This window comes from Coccidioides immitis, assembly GCF_000149335.2.
Source record: "Coccidioides immitis RS genomic scaffold supercont3.5, whole genome shotgun sequence".
Classification (NCBI taxonomy): domain Eukaryota; kingdom Fungi; phylum Ascomycota; class Eurotiomycetes; order Onygenales; family Onygenaceae; genus Coccidioides; species Coccidioides immitis.
The window spans coordinates 2,882,427-2,896,951 of NW_004504307.1; the positions used below are offsets into that span (position 1 = coordinate 2,882,427).

Here is a 14,525-nt window from a genome sequence, read left to right on the forward strand (position 1 = left end):
GATATTTAATCTGCGCGCAGTTAGCTCAGGGCACTCAAATAGAACGATGCAGAGGCACTTACTAAAAGTAAAATCACAAGCTGACAATGGACACACCACGCGTTGTTGTCGTGAGAAAGATTGGGCCGCGTGTGGTTGTGGCCGTTGGCGGGAGTTGAGAAGTTTTGAAAGGGAGAAAATGAAGATGGCGGATTTGAGGGAGCTTTGGGGTCAAACTCCTCGCCGGAAAAAGGGACTGTCCACAAACACACAGAGTCGACCGCACAACGGGAAGTTAAAAAAAAAAAAAAAACTCGCTGCTTTGACTTAAAAAGTCGTAGAATCGATCGGTTTTGACGCGGAAATGCGTTTTGATTATACAGATACTCGGATTTTCGAGAATCTGTTAGAAAAAAGGATGCAGAACGTGTGGTTCAGGGGCTGTGAGATCGAGAAGTGAATGAAGGAGAATGACGCGAGTAAAGTAGGCAAAAATTAGCTTAAACGATTCTTCTTGTGCAGGAGATATTCTCTACGCAGAGAGATCGCGCGAGGTTGATGGTGGAGTGTGAGGATTTGGAGGCAAAGATCGATGAAGATGAAGTGATGATGAGCCAAACTGCGTGCCACTTGGGTCAGGAGTGACGCGAGTAGAAAAGAGTGAGAAGACGCCGAAACGATCCCTCGTCACTGAAAGAAATAATCTCTAAGTAGAGAGATGGAAGTGAATTTAAACGTAGAATGTGAGAAGTTAGAGGTAAGAATCGATGAATATAAAGACGTAATGAGCCGAAGAGGAGTTACTTGTGTCAGAGAGTGACAAATAATAAAGAAGAGTGAGAATGCGGCGAGACGATTCTTGACGAGCCAGAGATGGTCTCTATGAAGAGAGATGAAGTGAATATGAAGGTAGAAAAGTGACGAGAATCGGTGAAGATGAAGGAGTGGAAGGCGTCGAAGAGAGAGTTTTTTAGAAGTAAGAGAACTTGATAGCAAAGCAGAGTAGATGAACCGTGATGGATAAACGCTTTTGAAGCAGTAGATTTGAAGCGTGATGAAGCTATTTGTGCGATGTGAAAGCGTGGAGGGAGGAAAGGTGGAAAGGAAGAGAGAGAGAGAGAGGGAGAGAGAGCAGAGAGGAAGGGAGATTTTATATCGCCAGGAGGAGTCTCCAGATCAACCAGCAGAGATTTCCGTTGCTAGGCGGGAAGGACAAAGAAACATAAACAGTCTCGCGGAGAGCTCCGTGGCATCGGGTTGCAAGTGAGAGCTGGACGCGCTGAACTTGTATGGCGTCTCCTCACTTGGGACTTCCAGGCATCTGTTGAACCCCCCAAAACAGGCGGCGATTCCCGGCCATCCTCTCCGCCTTCGAGGGCTTTGTGTTCCTTTCACGGCTCCCAACTGGCCCTGATCTCTCGAGTGAAAGTCTATCTACCGTTTCCCGATGTCCTGGTGCTAGCATTTTACTCGAAGGGACGGGGTATTGCTAGGGAAGACCTGGCCAGGCAAGGCGCACAATCATATTCATTTGCTCGAGTAAGGCACGTAGCTATTTAACAGTGTCTCCTGATCCGCAGCTATCCATCCAAGTCCCGCCATCAAGGTACAGATCGCTGTAGAACCTTTTTGAAAATCAAGAGAGTCCCAAGTAGATAGATCCCTAAGCGAACAGACACCAGGTCACCACACAGTACCGAGTCCAGCTGCCACAGAACGGAAACATCCTGAAAAAAAAGAAAAAAAATGAAAAAGGGGAAAAGGTAGAGTGAGTGCGTTTACTCCTCCTCGCTCGAAGACTCTTCAGCATCCTCGGCCTGCTTCTTAGCGGGCTTCTTCTTCTTCTTCTTGTTTTTGCCTTTGGCGCCTGTGGATTTGGCAAGGGGTTTCTCGAGGATCTTCAGGATTTCTTCATCTGTAATCTTCTTGTCGGATTCGACCTTGGAGAGGTCGAGTGGAGGAGGGGCGGCCAGCCGGGTCAGGCCGTTCTTGAGAATGGCTAAAAAGTTGAAAAGGTCAGGGGAAAATCCACATAGACAAAGAGTCACATCCGGCTGCGGGCTTCATTCTGACAGCGGTGTTTCGCACAGGGATACGGGGTCACATACCAACAGTCGTGAGCAGTCGAGAAACCGGAGCACCGTCGGCCTCTCCAGCGGGATCGTACTGGCGAACAACTCCACCACGGACACACTCGACTACACCAACCTTGCCGGCCTTCTCATCGTCAAGCTGACGGAGACTGAACGGGAAGGTACCGAACTTCCTGACAATCTCAGATAGAGTCTGTCTGGAGCTTGGTCGCTTCAGGATATAAGTGGTGGTGGTACGACGATGCAGCGTGGCTCTGTGCTCGAGGGTCTTGACTTTGCCAGATCCAAGACTGAGTCCAACCTCAACGCCCCACACTTCGGGGACCTCGGGGCTCCCCTCTCCCTTCACGCCTGCACCGGGTGCAACGATGATCTTCTTCTTTCCCTCGATTTCATTGTGCTCAAAGAGCCAAGTGGTGGTGTTCTCGACCACGTTGCAGTCATAGCTCTTCGCCACTTTCTCTAGCAGAGTGGAGATCTTTGCTTGAGTGGGGGGCCTTTCAGCTGCAGCTTTCTTCTTTTCTTCCTCTGTGCCAGTCGCCAAAAGGCCCGGAGGGACCATGAGTCTGAGGAGAAGCTCATTAGCGTAGTAGGTAGCTAAGAGCAAGTCTGCCTCACGGCCGGTGATCTTGTCCTTGGGACCACCGGCGGATGGGACGATGATGGTATCACAAACAATGGTTCCAAAACCATCGATTTGGGCGCCCAGTTGGATCTTCACAACCTCGCCCTCTTTCAATGTTGTCGCAGCTTCCTCCGCATCGGACGCCAAGGGAGTATATGGTGTCACATACGAACTCGGAGAAACCGTAGTTGGGTGAGAGATACCTGAGATAGGATATTATTACAGGACCACGACGAAAAGAAGCAGGGTTAGATGACGGTATGAATGTCTGGAGAGCTGCAAACTGTGGCAGAACCAGGCGAGCCGTACGGACCTTTCGGGACCTTTTTGCCCTTGTAGACCTTGCTCACTTCCTCATCCAGGAGCTTATCACCCTTCTCGCACAGCTCCAGGATCTTTGCGCCCTCAACGCACCATCCTGTATTCAGTGTCAGCTTTGCATCCGGCTTGAGTCAGAGGCCCCATCGCGTCTTATCCCTCAACGTGTACACGACTGTGACTAGGGAGGATCCGGGGATGGAGAAGACGGCACCTGTGACGGCCTCGAGGACTTTGTGAGAGATCTGGGCGGCAGTCTTGTACTTGGTTAGGGTGTCGGGGTTGTTAAGGGTGTAATCTATCGCGATTTTCGGTCAGCTTTTCTGGTCGACTCAAGAGCACACGACAACGTCCTCTCTGCTTAGGACCCATAGCAAAGGTTCGAACGGCGGGGATATATAGTGGCAGCCCAGAAAATTAAAACAAAGGAACGACAGCAAAGAAGGCTGCTGTCAAACCCACGAAATATCGGACAAAGCAATGTGCTCGATTTAATTTTTTGACTACGGCCACGAGACGGAGCAGAACTCACCAACTTCAGCTGATTCGGCCATTTTGGATCTTCAGGTGGTGAGCGATGGCGGACGTTTTTCGCCAAAGCTGCAGCAGCGAGAGCAATAATCCCAATTGAAGTGTTTGGCGGAACCACGGTGTGGACGTGAGTCGTGTGAGCTTTTTTTAAAGGCCTAGGGGAGGTTCAGGCCGGGTTGTTGGTTCAACTTAGGTGGGGTGGAGGGGAATATTAAGCGGTTGCAGGTTGATGGTGGGATTTCCCGTGTGGATTCGCGCCCGGCCTCTGGGATGCTGCGAATGACGTACCGGCCGCCGCGCCCGCACCCAGACCCAGAGACAGCTGGCGCGCAAGCCCCGACAGTTGCGAGCAACAAGCGAGCTACAGAGTACACCACATCGATATTCGATGTCCAAGGTAAGTTCTGCTTGAGGTCTCTCGGTATGTATCCGCTGTACATACGCTGGGCCGCAGGCTTGCTTTGTCGCGTGCGGCTTTGGTCCACGCCGCGCATGAAGACCATCACATGATGCCTGATCAACAAATGCAGGGAAGCGAGACGACGGCTGCTATGAGAATAAGATAGACCGCATCGTCTGCTGCAAGGTCAGGGGACAGAGAGAGATAGGCTCGATAGCGACTCTACCAACTGCCTGCCCATCGCCTCTCTGTGATTTCTCTCGTTCCAGCCCGCATCAGAGAGGAAGCTTGATTTGTTACTTTGTGAGAAACAAGGAAACCCAACTATGCAGCTAGACGGCCCGCTGTCTATCCGTATACTTACCCATAACATTCGCTATGCAACTTCGCGTCCATTCAAGGGCGAGAAGCCCTGGCCAGAACGAAAGCATCTAGTCCTGAATGAGCTTATCTTCCATACAAGACACAACGCGGAGAGTTTCATCTGTCTGCAGGAAGTGCTCCACGTCCAGCTCGAGGACGTCCTGTCCGGCCTGAATTCCCATGGGGACGCATGGGCGTACATTGGAGTAGGCAGGGACGACGGAAAGCAAGCCGGTGAATATTCCCCGATATTCTATCGCCCTGATATTTGGAAGCTGGAGACCTGGGAGACGGTCTGGCTCTCCGAGACCCCTGAGGTGCCCTCGAAAGGCTGGGATGCAGCCTCGATCCGCATCGTAACCGTCGGAGTGTTCAGACATCGGGCTAGTCGAAAGACGGTGCTTGCAATGTCTACGCATCTCGATGACCAAGGGTCCAAGTCAAGATATGAATCTGCTAAGCTCATTCTGCGGACAATTGACGGGTACCTTCACAAATTCAAAGACCGCATCTCGGGCCTTTTCCTTGCGGGAGACTTCAACAGCGAGGTCAACCAAGAAGCATACCAGGTCTTTATCGATCAAACTTCTCCTCTAGTCGACGCCCGAGACCAGATCAAGCCTGACGAGCGCTATGGTAATGAAATCACCTACACGGGGTTTGGATACGAGGGAGAACGGGAAACCCGCATTGATTACATCCTTGTCGGACCCAAAAATGAGCAAGGTTTCCCGTGGACGGTGAAGCAATATGGTGTGTTGCCTAACAAATTCGACGATGGTGTATTCAGCTCCGACCATCGTGCAGTCGTTGCAGATGGCCTTGTGGATTGTTAAACGTCGCGATTCACTCCAAGCCGCTTCTTTTCTCCTTTCAAGGTCAATGTTAATATGTATCACGTGACTGAAGTGGAGTTTTCTATTTCTCGAGGCTGGCTGCCAATATACATATTATGACCGCCCGTCTTTTGGTTGACCGATGTGGAAGTGCTCTGATAGCTTTAGTTGATACTGGAGATGATAGAATATATTACCATGATGTACTCTATATTAGCTGCTCCACACCCTATACTCCCATACTCTGCATTCAGCAGCTCGACAGCCCGAATTCGCTTCGACAAATCCACGTGATTGTGACAGTGGATGAGTCAGCACTGCCTGCCTCTCTTCTGCTGTGTTCGCTGCTTGGGCGAAGAAGCGAAAAGGCGAGTGACGGATGATCGGAAGCTGAGCTGTCCATCAAGCAAGACATAGCTGCTAGCCATACCCTTGGAAGCGACTTCTCCCGGGAATTTTGATGCCTTGTTATTATTATTAAGCCTAGCCCCTATCCCATCCAGCAAAGCGAGACGCGTTAATCGCCGACAATCTCCTCATTTTTGCCGCCACGCGTTAATATTCTGTTTGGACCCAGCCGAGTAGCCGAACGCAATCCAAGCAAGAATTATTGGCTCTTTGCCTGCGACTGATCTAGGTGTGTTAATATTATCATCTTGATCCTATGATCTGTTGTACTTTCTGTGAATACTTCTGCGGTTCTGCGCACTTTATCATATCAATGCCAAAGATCTGCAGAATGGGTGGATTGTTCGGGTTGCAACGCCATTGTGAATTCAGTAATTGGGATGGTCTTGCCTATTATCCAAGCTAATGAACTGCCCCTGGTTCCATATTAGATCTATAATATGCGTGAAGCTCATATCGCGCGACTGTCAAGTACATAGGCCAGTTTGCCAGGACCAACTGCCTGGTCGCGACCAACAACCCCCTTAAAAATGGCTTCTTCCGATGCCTCGCCGGATTGCCCAGCTATCGCCGGCAATGTACCCCAGACGTCATCCCAGCCTATGGCGGAGCATACAGGGGGAGATCTCCTTGGCGATGAGACAGATATAAAGACGTCTGCCAACACGGAAACTACCAACGGGCATTCGCCGGCTTCGCTCGCCGAAGGAAAGCAGAAACCTGAAGGCCCAGGTACAACTGAGTCGCAAAATGAAACTTCAAATCTTGATGACGGACAGGAGGACTGTCCTGGGTCTCCCGATCCGCAGCAGGAGGAGCCTGCTAACGGGACTTCCCTCGGACAGAAGCGCTCCAGATCTGGCTCCATAAAACATTCATCATCATCACCACCACCTGTGGAGCTTCCTGTCGGGCCCCGTGAGACGCCGCTTGATAAGGTATTATTGGAGCAGTACCTTCACCGTGAATGGCTACATTCCACACTTGCTGCTGGCAGAACCCGACACCAGGATATCTTACAGGAAAAACGAGCAGAGCGCGACTTCTACCTGCAGATACAACATGAGCGCCAAATGAACCCAGGCGCTATATTTGGAATGGGCTATGAAGGTTTTGGCAACGCCAGAACCGATCTCAAATCGCAGCATCCACAACTACTCTACCCATCGAATAGAAGGAAGCCCGGAGGCCGAAAATCTCGGGATACACGGATTTCCCGACAGGAGATGGACAAACAAGCGGATCAACCCGAAAACTTGGTCCCGATACGGTTGGATATTGATTGGGATAAGGTGAAAATTCGAGACACTTTTACATGGAACCTACACGACCGCGTTACGCCACCTGATGTCTTCGCGGAAAAGCTCGTCGAAGATTTTGGCCTCCCGCTAGAATCCTGCGGCCCACTTGTCCGGCAAATCACCCAAAGCATCCAAGATCAATTGACGGAATATCACCCCCATATATTTATCGAAGAGGAACCATTAGATCCCCACCTCCCGTATTTTGCCTACAAAAACGACGAAATGCGCATTCTGATCAAGTTGAATATCACTATTGGACAACATACCCTAGTGGACCAATTTGAATGGGATATCAATGACCCCTATAACTCACCTGAACTTTTTGCAGTTCAAATGGCGACGGACCTAGCCCTTCCGGGGGAGTTTGCGACCGCAATTGCCCATTCCATTCGAGAGCAAGCCCAGCTCTTCACTCGAAGCTTATACATCGTATCCCATCCGTTTGATGGTCGCCCCATCGAGGATCCTGTCCTCAAAGGTGCATTCCAGGCTTCTCCACTTCAATCCACATTCCGTTCTATCCAGCAGGCCAAGGAATTTACGCCCGTCCTCTGGGAACTCAACGAGGCAGGCCTTGAAAGGACTGAAGGATCTATCTCCCGTGAACAGCGACTGCAAAAACGTTCTGTTAATCGTCGTGGTGGGCCAGCTCTTCCTGATCTAAAAGACCGGCTGCGCACAATTCGAACGATGATCGTGTCCTCCGTCATACCTGGATCTGCGGCTTCCGTCGAAGAGAGTCGACTTTTCAAACGATCTGGCACTGGTCGAAGCCGGCGTGCAACTACTGGACAACGTGATGGTCTGGAGGATTCCGATGAGTCTGACAGCGATGAATCGTCTGGAGCCTCGCCGGCCATGTCGCATTTAACCCAAGGAACTGCACGGACCCGCGGTATGCGGACAGCGTCTGCAATCGCTCAGTCGGCGATGCGCAGCCACCTTGGTCGTTCTGCAACTCCCGAAACTTCCTCTCTTCACGAAACCAGAACGTCTGCAAGAAGGCGAGACTATCGCGAAGAGAGTTCCGAGGCTCCAGAGAAACTGATCGTTAGACTTAGGATCAGTTCTCACAAACTACGACAACTGATGAAGGACCTGAAGACAAGGCAAAAAGGGTATCCAGGTTCGCCAGCTCCAGCAGGTGCAACAACTCCCGTTCGAAACGCATTTCCCACCCCTCGCGGCTCCATGGGCCCGCCAGCCGCCCAGCCTGCAACCACTCCGAAACGCCCGACGCCATCCCAACTGAACGGGGTCGTCGATGCTCCTCATCCTCCTCAACCTGGTGTTCCTGGTGTATGATACTCCAATTTGCCCGTCCCTCAAAAAAAACAAAAAAAATATTCGCCAATGTAACTAACAACTCGCAGCCTCCCCCTCCGCCTTGGCTCGTCCGTGGCCTGAACAATCTAAAACGCAGCTATCCTCGCGACTCGTTCGAAGGCACAATGCGCTACACTGCCGTCGACCCCCAGACCAGCTTACCCATCCCCAACGCTGCAACGACACACCCGGGACAAAAGCTGATCTACAAATACTTCCCACGAATCCGATGCCACGATTGTCCCGGAAAGCTATACACTCCCGGTCCAGCGTTGACGGTGGATAATTTCGAGGTACATCTTAAGAACAGGCAACATAAGGAGAGGGTTGAGGAGCGACACGCGCGCCTGGCGAAGCAAGCTGGAATTGCGGGTGGTTCTGCTGCGGAGATTAAGGGTGAGCTTGTTTCTAGGTAGAAAGGTGTGTTGAGAAGAGTAGGAAACTGGGAGGGCACACGGCAGTTAGTGTTTTCTTCTTCTTCGTCTTCTTCTGATCCTTCATGTCCTTCTTAACATATGTACAGTACTGCATACATACCCCGCTGTAGTAGTTCAGAGAACGAATATGCCGTGTTTCCCGATAAAGTATAAATTCATCCTCGGATACGGGGAAGGGTATCTACCTTTTTATTTTATTTTTATTTATTCATTTATTTTTTTACGTTTTCTGAGGGTCGAGCTCATCGGGAACTGAATGGGTGGTAAATTAATCATAGGCATAATTTAAGGAAAAGCGAATACATTTGGCATGGAACAAAAAAGCAAGGGAGAAATGGCTTCTGCTAATTCAATCCAAAACATCGCTAATAGCCAACATGTGTATTTGTCGCGGGTTTGGGGGGGGATAAGGCTCATCATCTCCAGTTTATCTCATTCAAGACGTCAATAGCATAAACACAAAAGGGAGGCCTAGTTTTGAATGGAAGGATCAACTAATCTAATTTTACAGGAACTTCTTGGGCATATTTGCACGGCGTTTCTTGTAGAAAACATAAGCTCCGGCAAGGGAGAGTTGAAGCGCTACTACCAGGAAGATGAAGAAGCCCATGCGAGGAGCGGATGAAAGTATACCTGGTCATTTTTCGTCAGCACTTGCTTGTTTTTCGCATTGGTTTCTTTTTGTTCCTCTCCTTCTTTCTCTCTAGTTTTTGGTTTCCGTTGGGGGTCGGGTTTTAAAAACTTACGATGGGAGGAATCGTGCAGATTCTCGAGTAGACCCGAGTGCGAGTGTCGCAAAGCTTCTTCCAATTTAGTGAAATGGCGCTGATAGTCCTTGCCCGCGAGGTCCTTTTGGACGCGTTCAATCATTCTCTCGAGCCTCATGACCCTCTGGTCCACGCTGCTGACCTGATCGCGATTAGCGGAGTTGCGGGCGAGTTCTTGGTTGCGTTCGTCGAACTTCTTGGAGAGCAGGGCGAGGTCGTTCAGGAGCCTTTCAGTCGAGGTGCTTAAAGTGTGGAGGCGATCTTGGATATTTTTGATTTGGGTCTGAACTCCCGAGAGGCCGTCCGCGGAGGCCTGCTGGTTTGTGTTACTTCTTTGAACAGGCGGCTGCTGGGCTTGATGGCTTCGCTGGTTCTGAGAGGCGCCGCTGTCGCTGCCTGGTCGTGGAACGGACAAGGCGAACTTGAAGACTTCGAAGGAGTCGGGATAATCCGTGGACGAAGCTGTGATTCCAAACGTGTTGCCCACGGGAAGGAAGACCTAAGGAAAAAAAAAGAACTAGATGAATACACTTATCTTCGCCAGAAGGGAAAGCGATAACCAACCTTTTTGGTATGGAAACAGCTTCTCTTATCAATTAGAACCTCGAATGAAAACATAGTCTGCTTGATAATAATTTGCGATGGTCTTCCAAGGTTACGGTAAAAGTACTCGCAGTGGCCGAATGCCAGGCTGTCGACATTCCGGTGAGTTCTGTAGTCGGTAGTACCATCGTTCAAAAAGCCACGCACCATGCCTCTCTTCAAAGTACGTTAGGCAATCGTGAAACCAATACAATTTTTTTTGGTCGAAGGATGCCGTGTACTTACGCCTTGTGAGCTATCGATGGTGATGGCCAACCCGTCAAAGCGAGAAACGCTGTAGATATCTTGCGACCCGACATCAACCTGGCCATTTTTAACATACCAAAGCTGGATATTTCCACCTGGACCATCCTCGCCATTGACTCTGAATTCAAAATCGACCGTCCACTCTGATTGAGAAACACTGGATGTAGATGTTAATGCAGTACAAAGGAGGTTTGCTACGGGACACTCACGGATCAAGTGCCCACATGGCGCCTCGTTTGCGGCCTGGATATGGCGGCGTCATAATTATTCTATCGGACATCTATGGCCCGTTAATGCCTTTTCCCTTCTTGGCCCAGGTTCTAGGTGATGCGGGAGACGACTTACTATCTCCGGGGTGAAGCCATCTCCAGAGAGTTGCCATCCCGGCAACGAGGACATGTCCGCCGAGATACTATAAACGTTATTAGATTGGCGCGTCCCCAAACGAGACTGGAATCCCATACCGATTTCCATTGCCAAAGCTTGTTCTTTCAACCAGGGTATCAGCAGAGGATAGTGCAAACAGGGACGAAGACAGGGCCAGGATGCGGCCAATGCTGGATGATAGAATCATCTTTAATGATAATAGGATGAGGCGCTATCGGTTTTCCCCCCTCCGAAAAAGAAAAGCAAGAAGCGAAGTCTTCCTGATAGCGGGAGCAATGAAACACCGCGTCCAAAAGGGTTGAAATGTTTATGCTGATAATCTTAATAACAGCCGAAAAACAGTATGATCATTATAGGTCTTAAAAAAGACCTTTGTTAAAAGAATGATTGCAAAAACAGAGGGCTTCCAGTGAATTCTGCCTGCACTTGCTCAAGCTCAAACAGTGAGTGTGTTTTAGATATTCCGAGCAAGAAGTATGTTGATAACCAGCAATCCTTCCGGCTCCTAGCTTGGGAGAAAATTGCCCAAAAGCAAAAGGGACAATTAATCACAATAAATGGACAAAATGAATTTAAAGCTGAAAAAGAATAAAACAAAACAAAAAGACAGACTCCTTTCCCTCTCTCGTTGCTCTGTGTGCCTGTCCGCTCGGCTTCCGTCTGATATTCAACCGGCCAGTTTGTCCTCACGCAGCGCCGCAGCCACAAGCAAACAGGCCAAACACCCCAGCCTGTGGCTGCATAATCACGTGGCAGCCAAGCAATTCAGCCGTATGTATTGGAGTTGTATGTTGCCCGTACGGTAATTTACAGGTCCTCTCTGGCGAATTTATTTGGCGAGTTAAAGCTGCAAACACGCAGCGGGAAGCAGAAGAACCTCGAGGAGTCGTTGTCGTCGTGGTCCCTCCGCTGCTGGATCGTCCGTTGTCTATCCTGCCAGCTTAGTATAGTGATGACGGTCATGCCCAATGGCTGAATTCTTCCCTTCGTTGACCCAATGCGCCCTTGTGGCAGCAGCATTCAAGGTCCTCCTTTTCCCAGCATAGTAGGTGGAAGTTATATTCTCAACCTCCTCTTTTCTTTTTTTTTTTTTTTTTTTTTTTTCTGGCGTGCTGACTTAAGACCATGTTATTAGCAAGTCTACGGATTTCGAAGTCCACCGCAATTGGCTTGCTATCACGCATTCTCTGCCTGTGCAGGATTGGTACTATGAGGTAAGGGTTTCCACTTCCTATTGTTCAATGTCAGTGCAAAGATGGCGCTGATGAACGAGTAGAAAACTTCAGAATGGACACTCGATTATCCGCCATTCTTCGCGGGCCTCGAGTGGCTATTGTCGAAAGTGGCATTCTTTGTTGACCCTGCAATGCTGCAATTGGGAAATCTCAACTATGATTCCTGGCAGACGATATACTTCCAGCGGTCATCCGTTATTTTCCTAGAGTTGATGCTGGTTTATGCATTAAATCGGTACGTTTGTTTCTCTCTTTCTATATATATATATTGTTTTTACGCTCGATGGACACAGCTGAGTTTATTGACTTGGCGCCTTGGTAAGATATATCAAGTCCGTGCCTGCTCCCAGCAAGCATTTGGCCCACGCGGCCAGTCTTTCTATTCTCCTTTCGCCAGGCTTGTTGATTATTGATCACATCCACTTTCAGTACAATGGATTCCTGTATGGGATCTTGATATTATCAATTGTTCTGGCCCGCAAGCAGTCCACACTCCTTTATAGCGGAGTCACTTTTGCAATCTTGCTATGCCTGAAGCATATATACCTTTACCTCTCCCTGGCATATTTTGTGTATCTCCTTCGAGCATACTGTCTCGATCCAAATTCCGTCTTCCGTCCACGGTTTGGCAACATCATCAAGCTAGGGATTGGAGTTACTAGCGTGTTTGCTGCTGCGTTTGGTCCGTTCGTGTACTGGGGGCAGTTAAACCAGATCAAGGAGAGGCTATTTCCGTTCTCAAGAGGGCTATGCCATGCGTACTGGGCGCCGAACATTTGGGCAATGTATTCATTTGTGGATAGAGTCCTTATCCCAGGTACACACTTGACTCTCCATACTCCTACCCTGTTACCTCCTTATGCTGATAAATCCCCATAAAACAGTCGCCCCTCGCCTTGGACTTCCTATAAAAGCGGATGCACTCACAAGTGTGACGCGAGGTCTCGTTGGTGACACTTCGTTTGCCATCCTGCCCGAAGTGAAGAAAGAGCACACATTCGCTTTAACTCTTTTCTTCCAACTGGTAAGATATCGAACACCCCCCCCCCCCCCCCCCCCCCAAAAAAAAAAAAAAAAAAAAAAAAAAAAAATATATATATATATATATATTCCTTCCCACTCCCACAAATGAAACCAAGCTTACAAAAGGAAACACACAACAGCTCCCACTCCTCAAACTCTGGCTCCAGCCCAACTGGGACAACTTCGTCGGCTCCATCACCCTCTGCGCCTACGCCGCCTTCCTCTTCGGCTGGCACGTCCACGAAAAGGCCATCCTTCTCATCATCCTGCCCTTCAGCCTCCTAGCCCTCAAAGATCTTCGCTATCTCGGCGCCTTCCGCCCGCTCGCCGTAGCAGGGCACGTCTCCCTGTTCCCGCTCCTCTTCACGGCCGCAGAGTTCCCCGTGAAGACGGTGTACACCGTCCTCTGGCTCGTGCTGTTTCTGTTTACGTTTGAGCGGCTGGCTCCCGTGCCGGCGCGGCCGAGGGTGTTCTTGCTGGATCGGTTTTCGTTGCTGTATGACACGGTGTCGATTCCATTGATCGTGTACTGCTCGCTGGTGCACGGGTGGCTGTTTGGGGGCAGGATGGAGTTTCTGCCGTTGATGTTTACGAGTTCGTATGCGGCGCTTGGGGTGGTGGGTAGTTGGGTTGGGTTTATGGTGGTTTACTTTACGTCTTAGGAGCATTCATTGTAGTATCTCGATCGCCCTTCTTTGTGCAGGCAAAAAGTTGACTGCGGGCCTATTACCAGGAAGAAATAATACACCACGCCATATATGGTATAATCTGAAATCTCATTCAGCGTCCAGTCCCCATCGTGAAGTTGGCGACTATTAAAAAGATTACTGAAGGGACACATATATAAAAGAGGTATATACCGCTCCGAGCTCATCGTACGCTCGTATACCTCCATCCAGAAGCCTAACATATGTCTATCTACCAGGTACTTGCCATTGCATATCTCTAGATATAGACATCCTGGTAAAAAGGGGGCCTCCCTTGAGGAGCTTGTGAAAAGATGGTAAGGTCATTGGGCATGGTAGCTTTGTTTGGAAACACTGCATAAACATGAATTTTTGGATGTGTAGTAGCTTCTGGTGGTAATGGATTCTAAGAAAAAGGCTGCTTTTGCATGGCGCAAACCAAACAAGAAGGCCGTAGCGCACTCCTGCCAAACGCGAAGGAAGCTGCAGCGAAGTGAATGTCCTTTGGATCATGAGGAGAACTAGAGATTGAAGGATGCCTATTCAGGGTTGAGAGGCGGTCTGTTGCCCGCTCCACCTCATACGAAGCGCATAGGTTTCGAGTGGCATGGGAAAGTCAGGTCCCTAGTAGGGGGGGGGAAAATGGAAGAAGTGAAGATGGCGCCGACCTTGACTGATGGCAATGACTGGTTGTGTTAGTGGAAAGAGAGACTGCGTGAGTTGGAGAGAATATGAGCCTTTCGGGTTCCGATGCCGAGGAGGAAGCTTGCTAGATAGAGAGGAAGAGTGGTGGGGGTTGCTCGGGCCGCCCGGGGAAGAGAGAAGGGGGCGGAGGTGGAAGAAGGCATCAATCTGATGTGAGGGTGTAGATGCTTGGGTAAATTAATGAAAAAAGCAGAAATAAAGGTATTCAACGTGAATCGCCGCTCGATTCCGAGCAGAACGAGTACTCATACGT

General features: G+C 49.7%; 5 protein-coding genes across 5 annotated transcripts; 3 read left to right on the forward strand and 2 right to left on the reverse strand.

Annotated features, from left to right (window-relative positions):
- Positions 1 to 1,482: 1,482 nt before the first annotated feature.
- On the reverse strand, positions 1,483 to 3,727 carry CIMG_09441 (DNA-binding protein, 42 kDa). The gene is made up of 5 exons (XM_001239819.2): positions 3,548 to 3,727; positions 3,230 to 3,313; positions 3,011 to 3,115; positions 2,088 to 2,900; positions 1,483 to 1,978 (listed from the first exon to the last, which is right to left on the reverse strand). Exons 1-5 carry the CDS (start codon positions 3,567 to 3,569, stop codon positions 1,758 to 1,760), a joined length of 1,245 nt encoding a protein of 414 aa, XP_001239820.2. The 5' UTR covers positions 3,570 to 3,727; the 3' UTR covers positions 1,483 to 1,757.
- A 106-nt stretch (positions 3,728 to 3,833) lies between these two features.
- On the forward strand, positions 3,834 to 5,370 carry CIMG_09442 (endonuclease/exonuclease/phosphatase). Its single transcript, XM_001239820.2, has 2 exons — positions 3,834 to 3,943; positions 4,077 to 5,370. Exon 2 carries the CDS (start codon positions 4,273 to 4,275, stop codon positions 5,143 to 5,145), a length of 873 nt encoding a protein of 290 aa, XP_001239821.2. The 5' UTR covers positions 3,834 to 3,943; positions 4,077 to 4,272; the 3' UTR covers positions 5,146 to 5,370.
- Positions 5,371 to 5,551: 181 nt separating this feature from the next.
- Positions 5,552 to 8,870, forward strand: CIMG_09443 (SWI-SNF complex subunit). Its single transcript, XM_001239821.2, has 4 exons — positions 5,552 to 5,782; positions 5,985 to 8,156; positions 8,231 to 8,643; positions 8,707 to 8,870. Exons 2-3 carry the CDS (start codon positions 6,084 to 6,086, stop codon positions 8,597 to 8,599), a joined length of 2,442 nt encoding a protein of 813 aa, XP_001239822.1. The 5' UTR covers positions 5,552 to 5,782; positions 5,985 to 6,083; the 3' UTR covers positions 8,600 to 8,643; positions 8,707 to 8,870.
- Positions 8,871 to 9,067: 197 nt separating this feature from the next.
- Positions 9,068 to 11,249, reverse strand: CIMG_09444 (lectin family integral membrane protein). The gene is made up of 7 exons (XM_001239822.2): positions 10,701 to 11,249; positions 10,582 to 10,648; positions 10,446 to 10,516; positions 10,216 to 10,393; positions 9,952 to 10,146; positions 9,367 to 9,886; positions 9,068 to 9,253 (listed from the first exon to the last, which is right to left on the reverse strand). The coding sequence occupies exons 1-7, from the start codon at positions 10,808 to 10,810 to the stop codon at positions 9,126 to 9,128; spliced, it is 1,269 nt and encodes a 422-aa protein (XP_001239823.1). The 5' UTR covers positions 10,811 to 11,249; the 3' UTR covers positions 9,068 to 9,125.
- Positions 11,250 to 11,484: 235 nt separating this feature from the next.
- CIMG_09445 (dolichyl pyrophosphate Glc1Man9GlcNAc2 alpha-1,3-glucosyltransferase) lies at positions 11,485 to 13,996 on the forward strand. The gene is made up of 6 exons (XM_001239823.2): positions 11,485 to 11,668; positions 11,759 to 11,837; positions 11,900 to 12,093; positions 12,182 to 12,675; positions 12,743 to 12,882; positions 13,022 to 13,996. The coding sequence occupies exons 1-6, from the start codon at positions 11,592 to 11,594 to the stop codon at positions 13,541 to 13,543; spliced, it is 1,506 nt and encodes a 501-aa protein (XP_001239824.1). The 5' UTR covers positions 11,485 to 11,591; the 3' UTR covers positions 13,544 to 13,996.
- The last annotated feature ends 529 nt before the right edge of the window (positions 13,997 to 14,525 follow it).

Coding starts and splice junctions, on each gene's coding strand:
- CIMG_09441 (XM_001239819.2), bottom strand. CDS start 3,569: ATGGCCGAATCAGCTGAAGTTG. Junction 3,314..3,547: donor GGCCGAATCAGCTGAAGTTG/GTGAGTTCTGCT, acceptor AAATCGCGATAG/ATTACACCCTTAACAACCCC. Junction 2,901..3,010: donor GGGCAAAAAGGTCCCGAAAG/GTCCGTACGGCT, acceptor ATCCTATCTCAG/GTATCTCTCACCCAACTACG.
- CIMG_09442 (XM_001239820.2), top strand. CDS start 4,273: ATGCAGCTAGACGGCCCGCTGTCTATCCGTATACTTACCCATAACATT.
- CIMG_09443 (XM_001239821.2), top strand. CDS start 6,084: ATGGCTTCTTCCGATGCCTCGCCGGATTGCCCAGCTATCGCCGGCAAT. Junction 8,157..8,230: donor CTCAACCTGGTGTTCCTGGT/GTATGATACTCC, acceptor AACAACTCGCAG/CCTCCCCCTCCGCCTTGGCT.
- CIMG_09444 (XM_001239822.2), bottom strand. CDS start 10,810: ATGATTCTATCATCCAGCATTGGCCGCATCCTGGCCCTGTCTTCGTCC. Junction 9,887..9,951: donor GCTGTTTCCATACCAAAAAG/GTTGGTTATCGC, acceptor TTTTTTCCTTAG/GTCTTCCTTCCCGTGGGCAA. Junction 9,254..9,366: donor TCTGCACGATTCCTCCCATC/GTAAGTTTTTAA, acceptor AAAAATGACCAG/GTATACTTTCATCCGCTCCT.
- CIMG_09445 (XM_001239823.2), top strand. CDS start 11,592: ATGGCTGAATTCTTCCCTTCGTTGACCCAATGCGCCCTTGTGGCAGCA. Junction 12,094..12,181: donor CTGGTTTATGCATTAAATCG/GTACGTTTGTTT, acceptor CGCCTTGGTAAG/ATATATCAAGTCCGTGCCTG. Junction 12,676..12,742: donor GGATAGAGTCCTTATCCCAG/GTACACACTTGA, acceptor CCCATAAAACAG/TCGCCCCTCGCCTTGGACTT.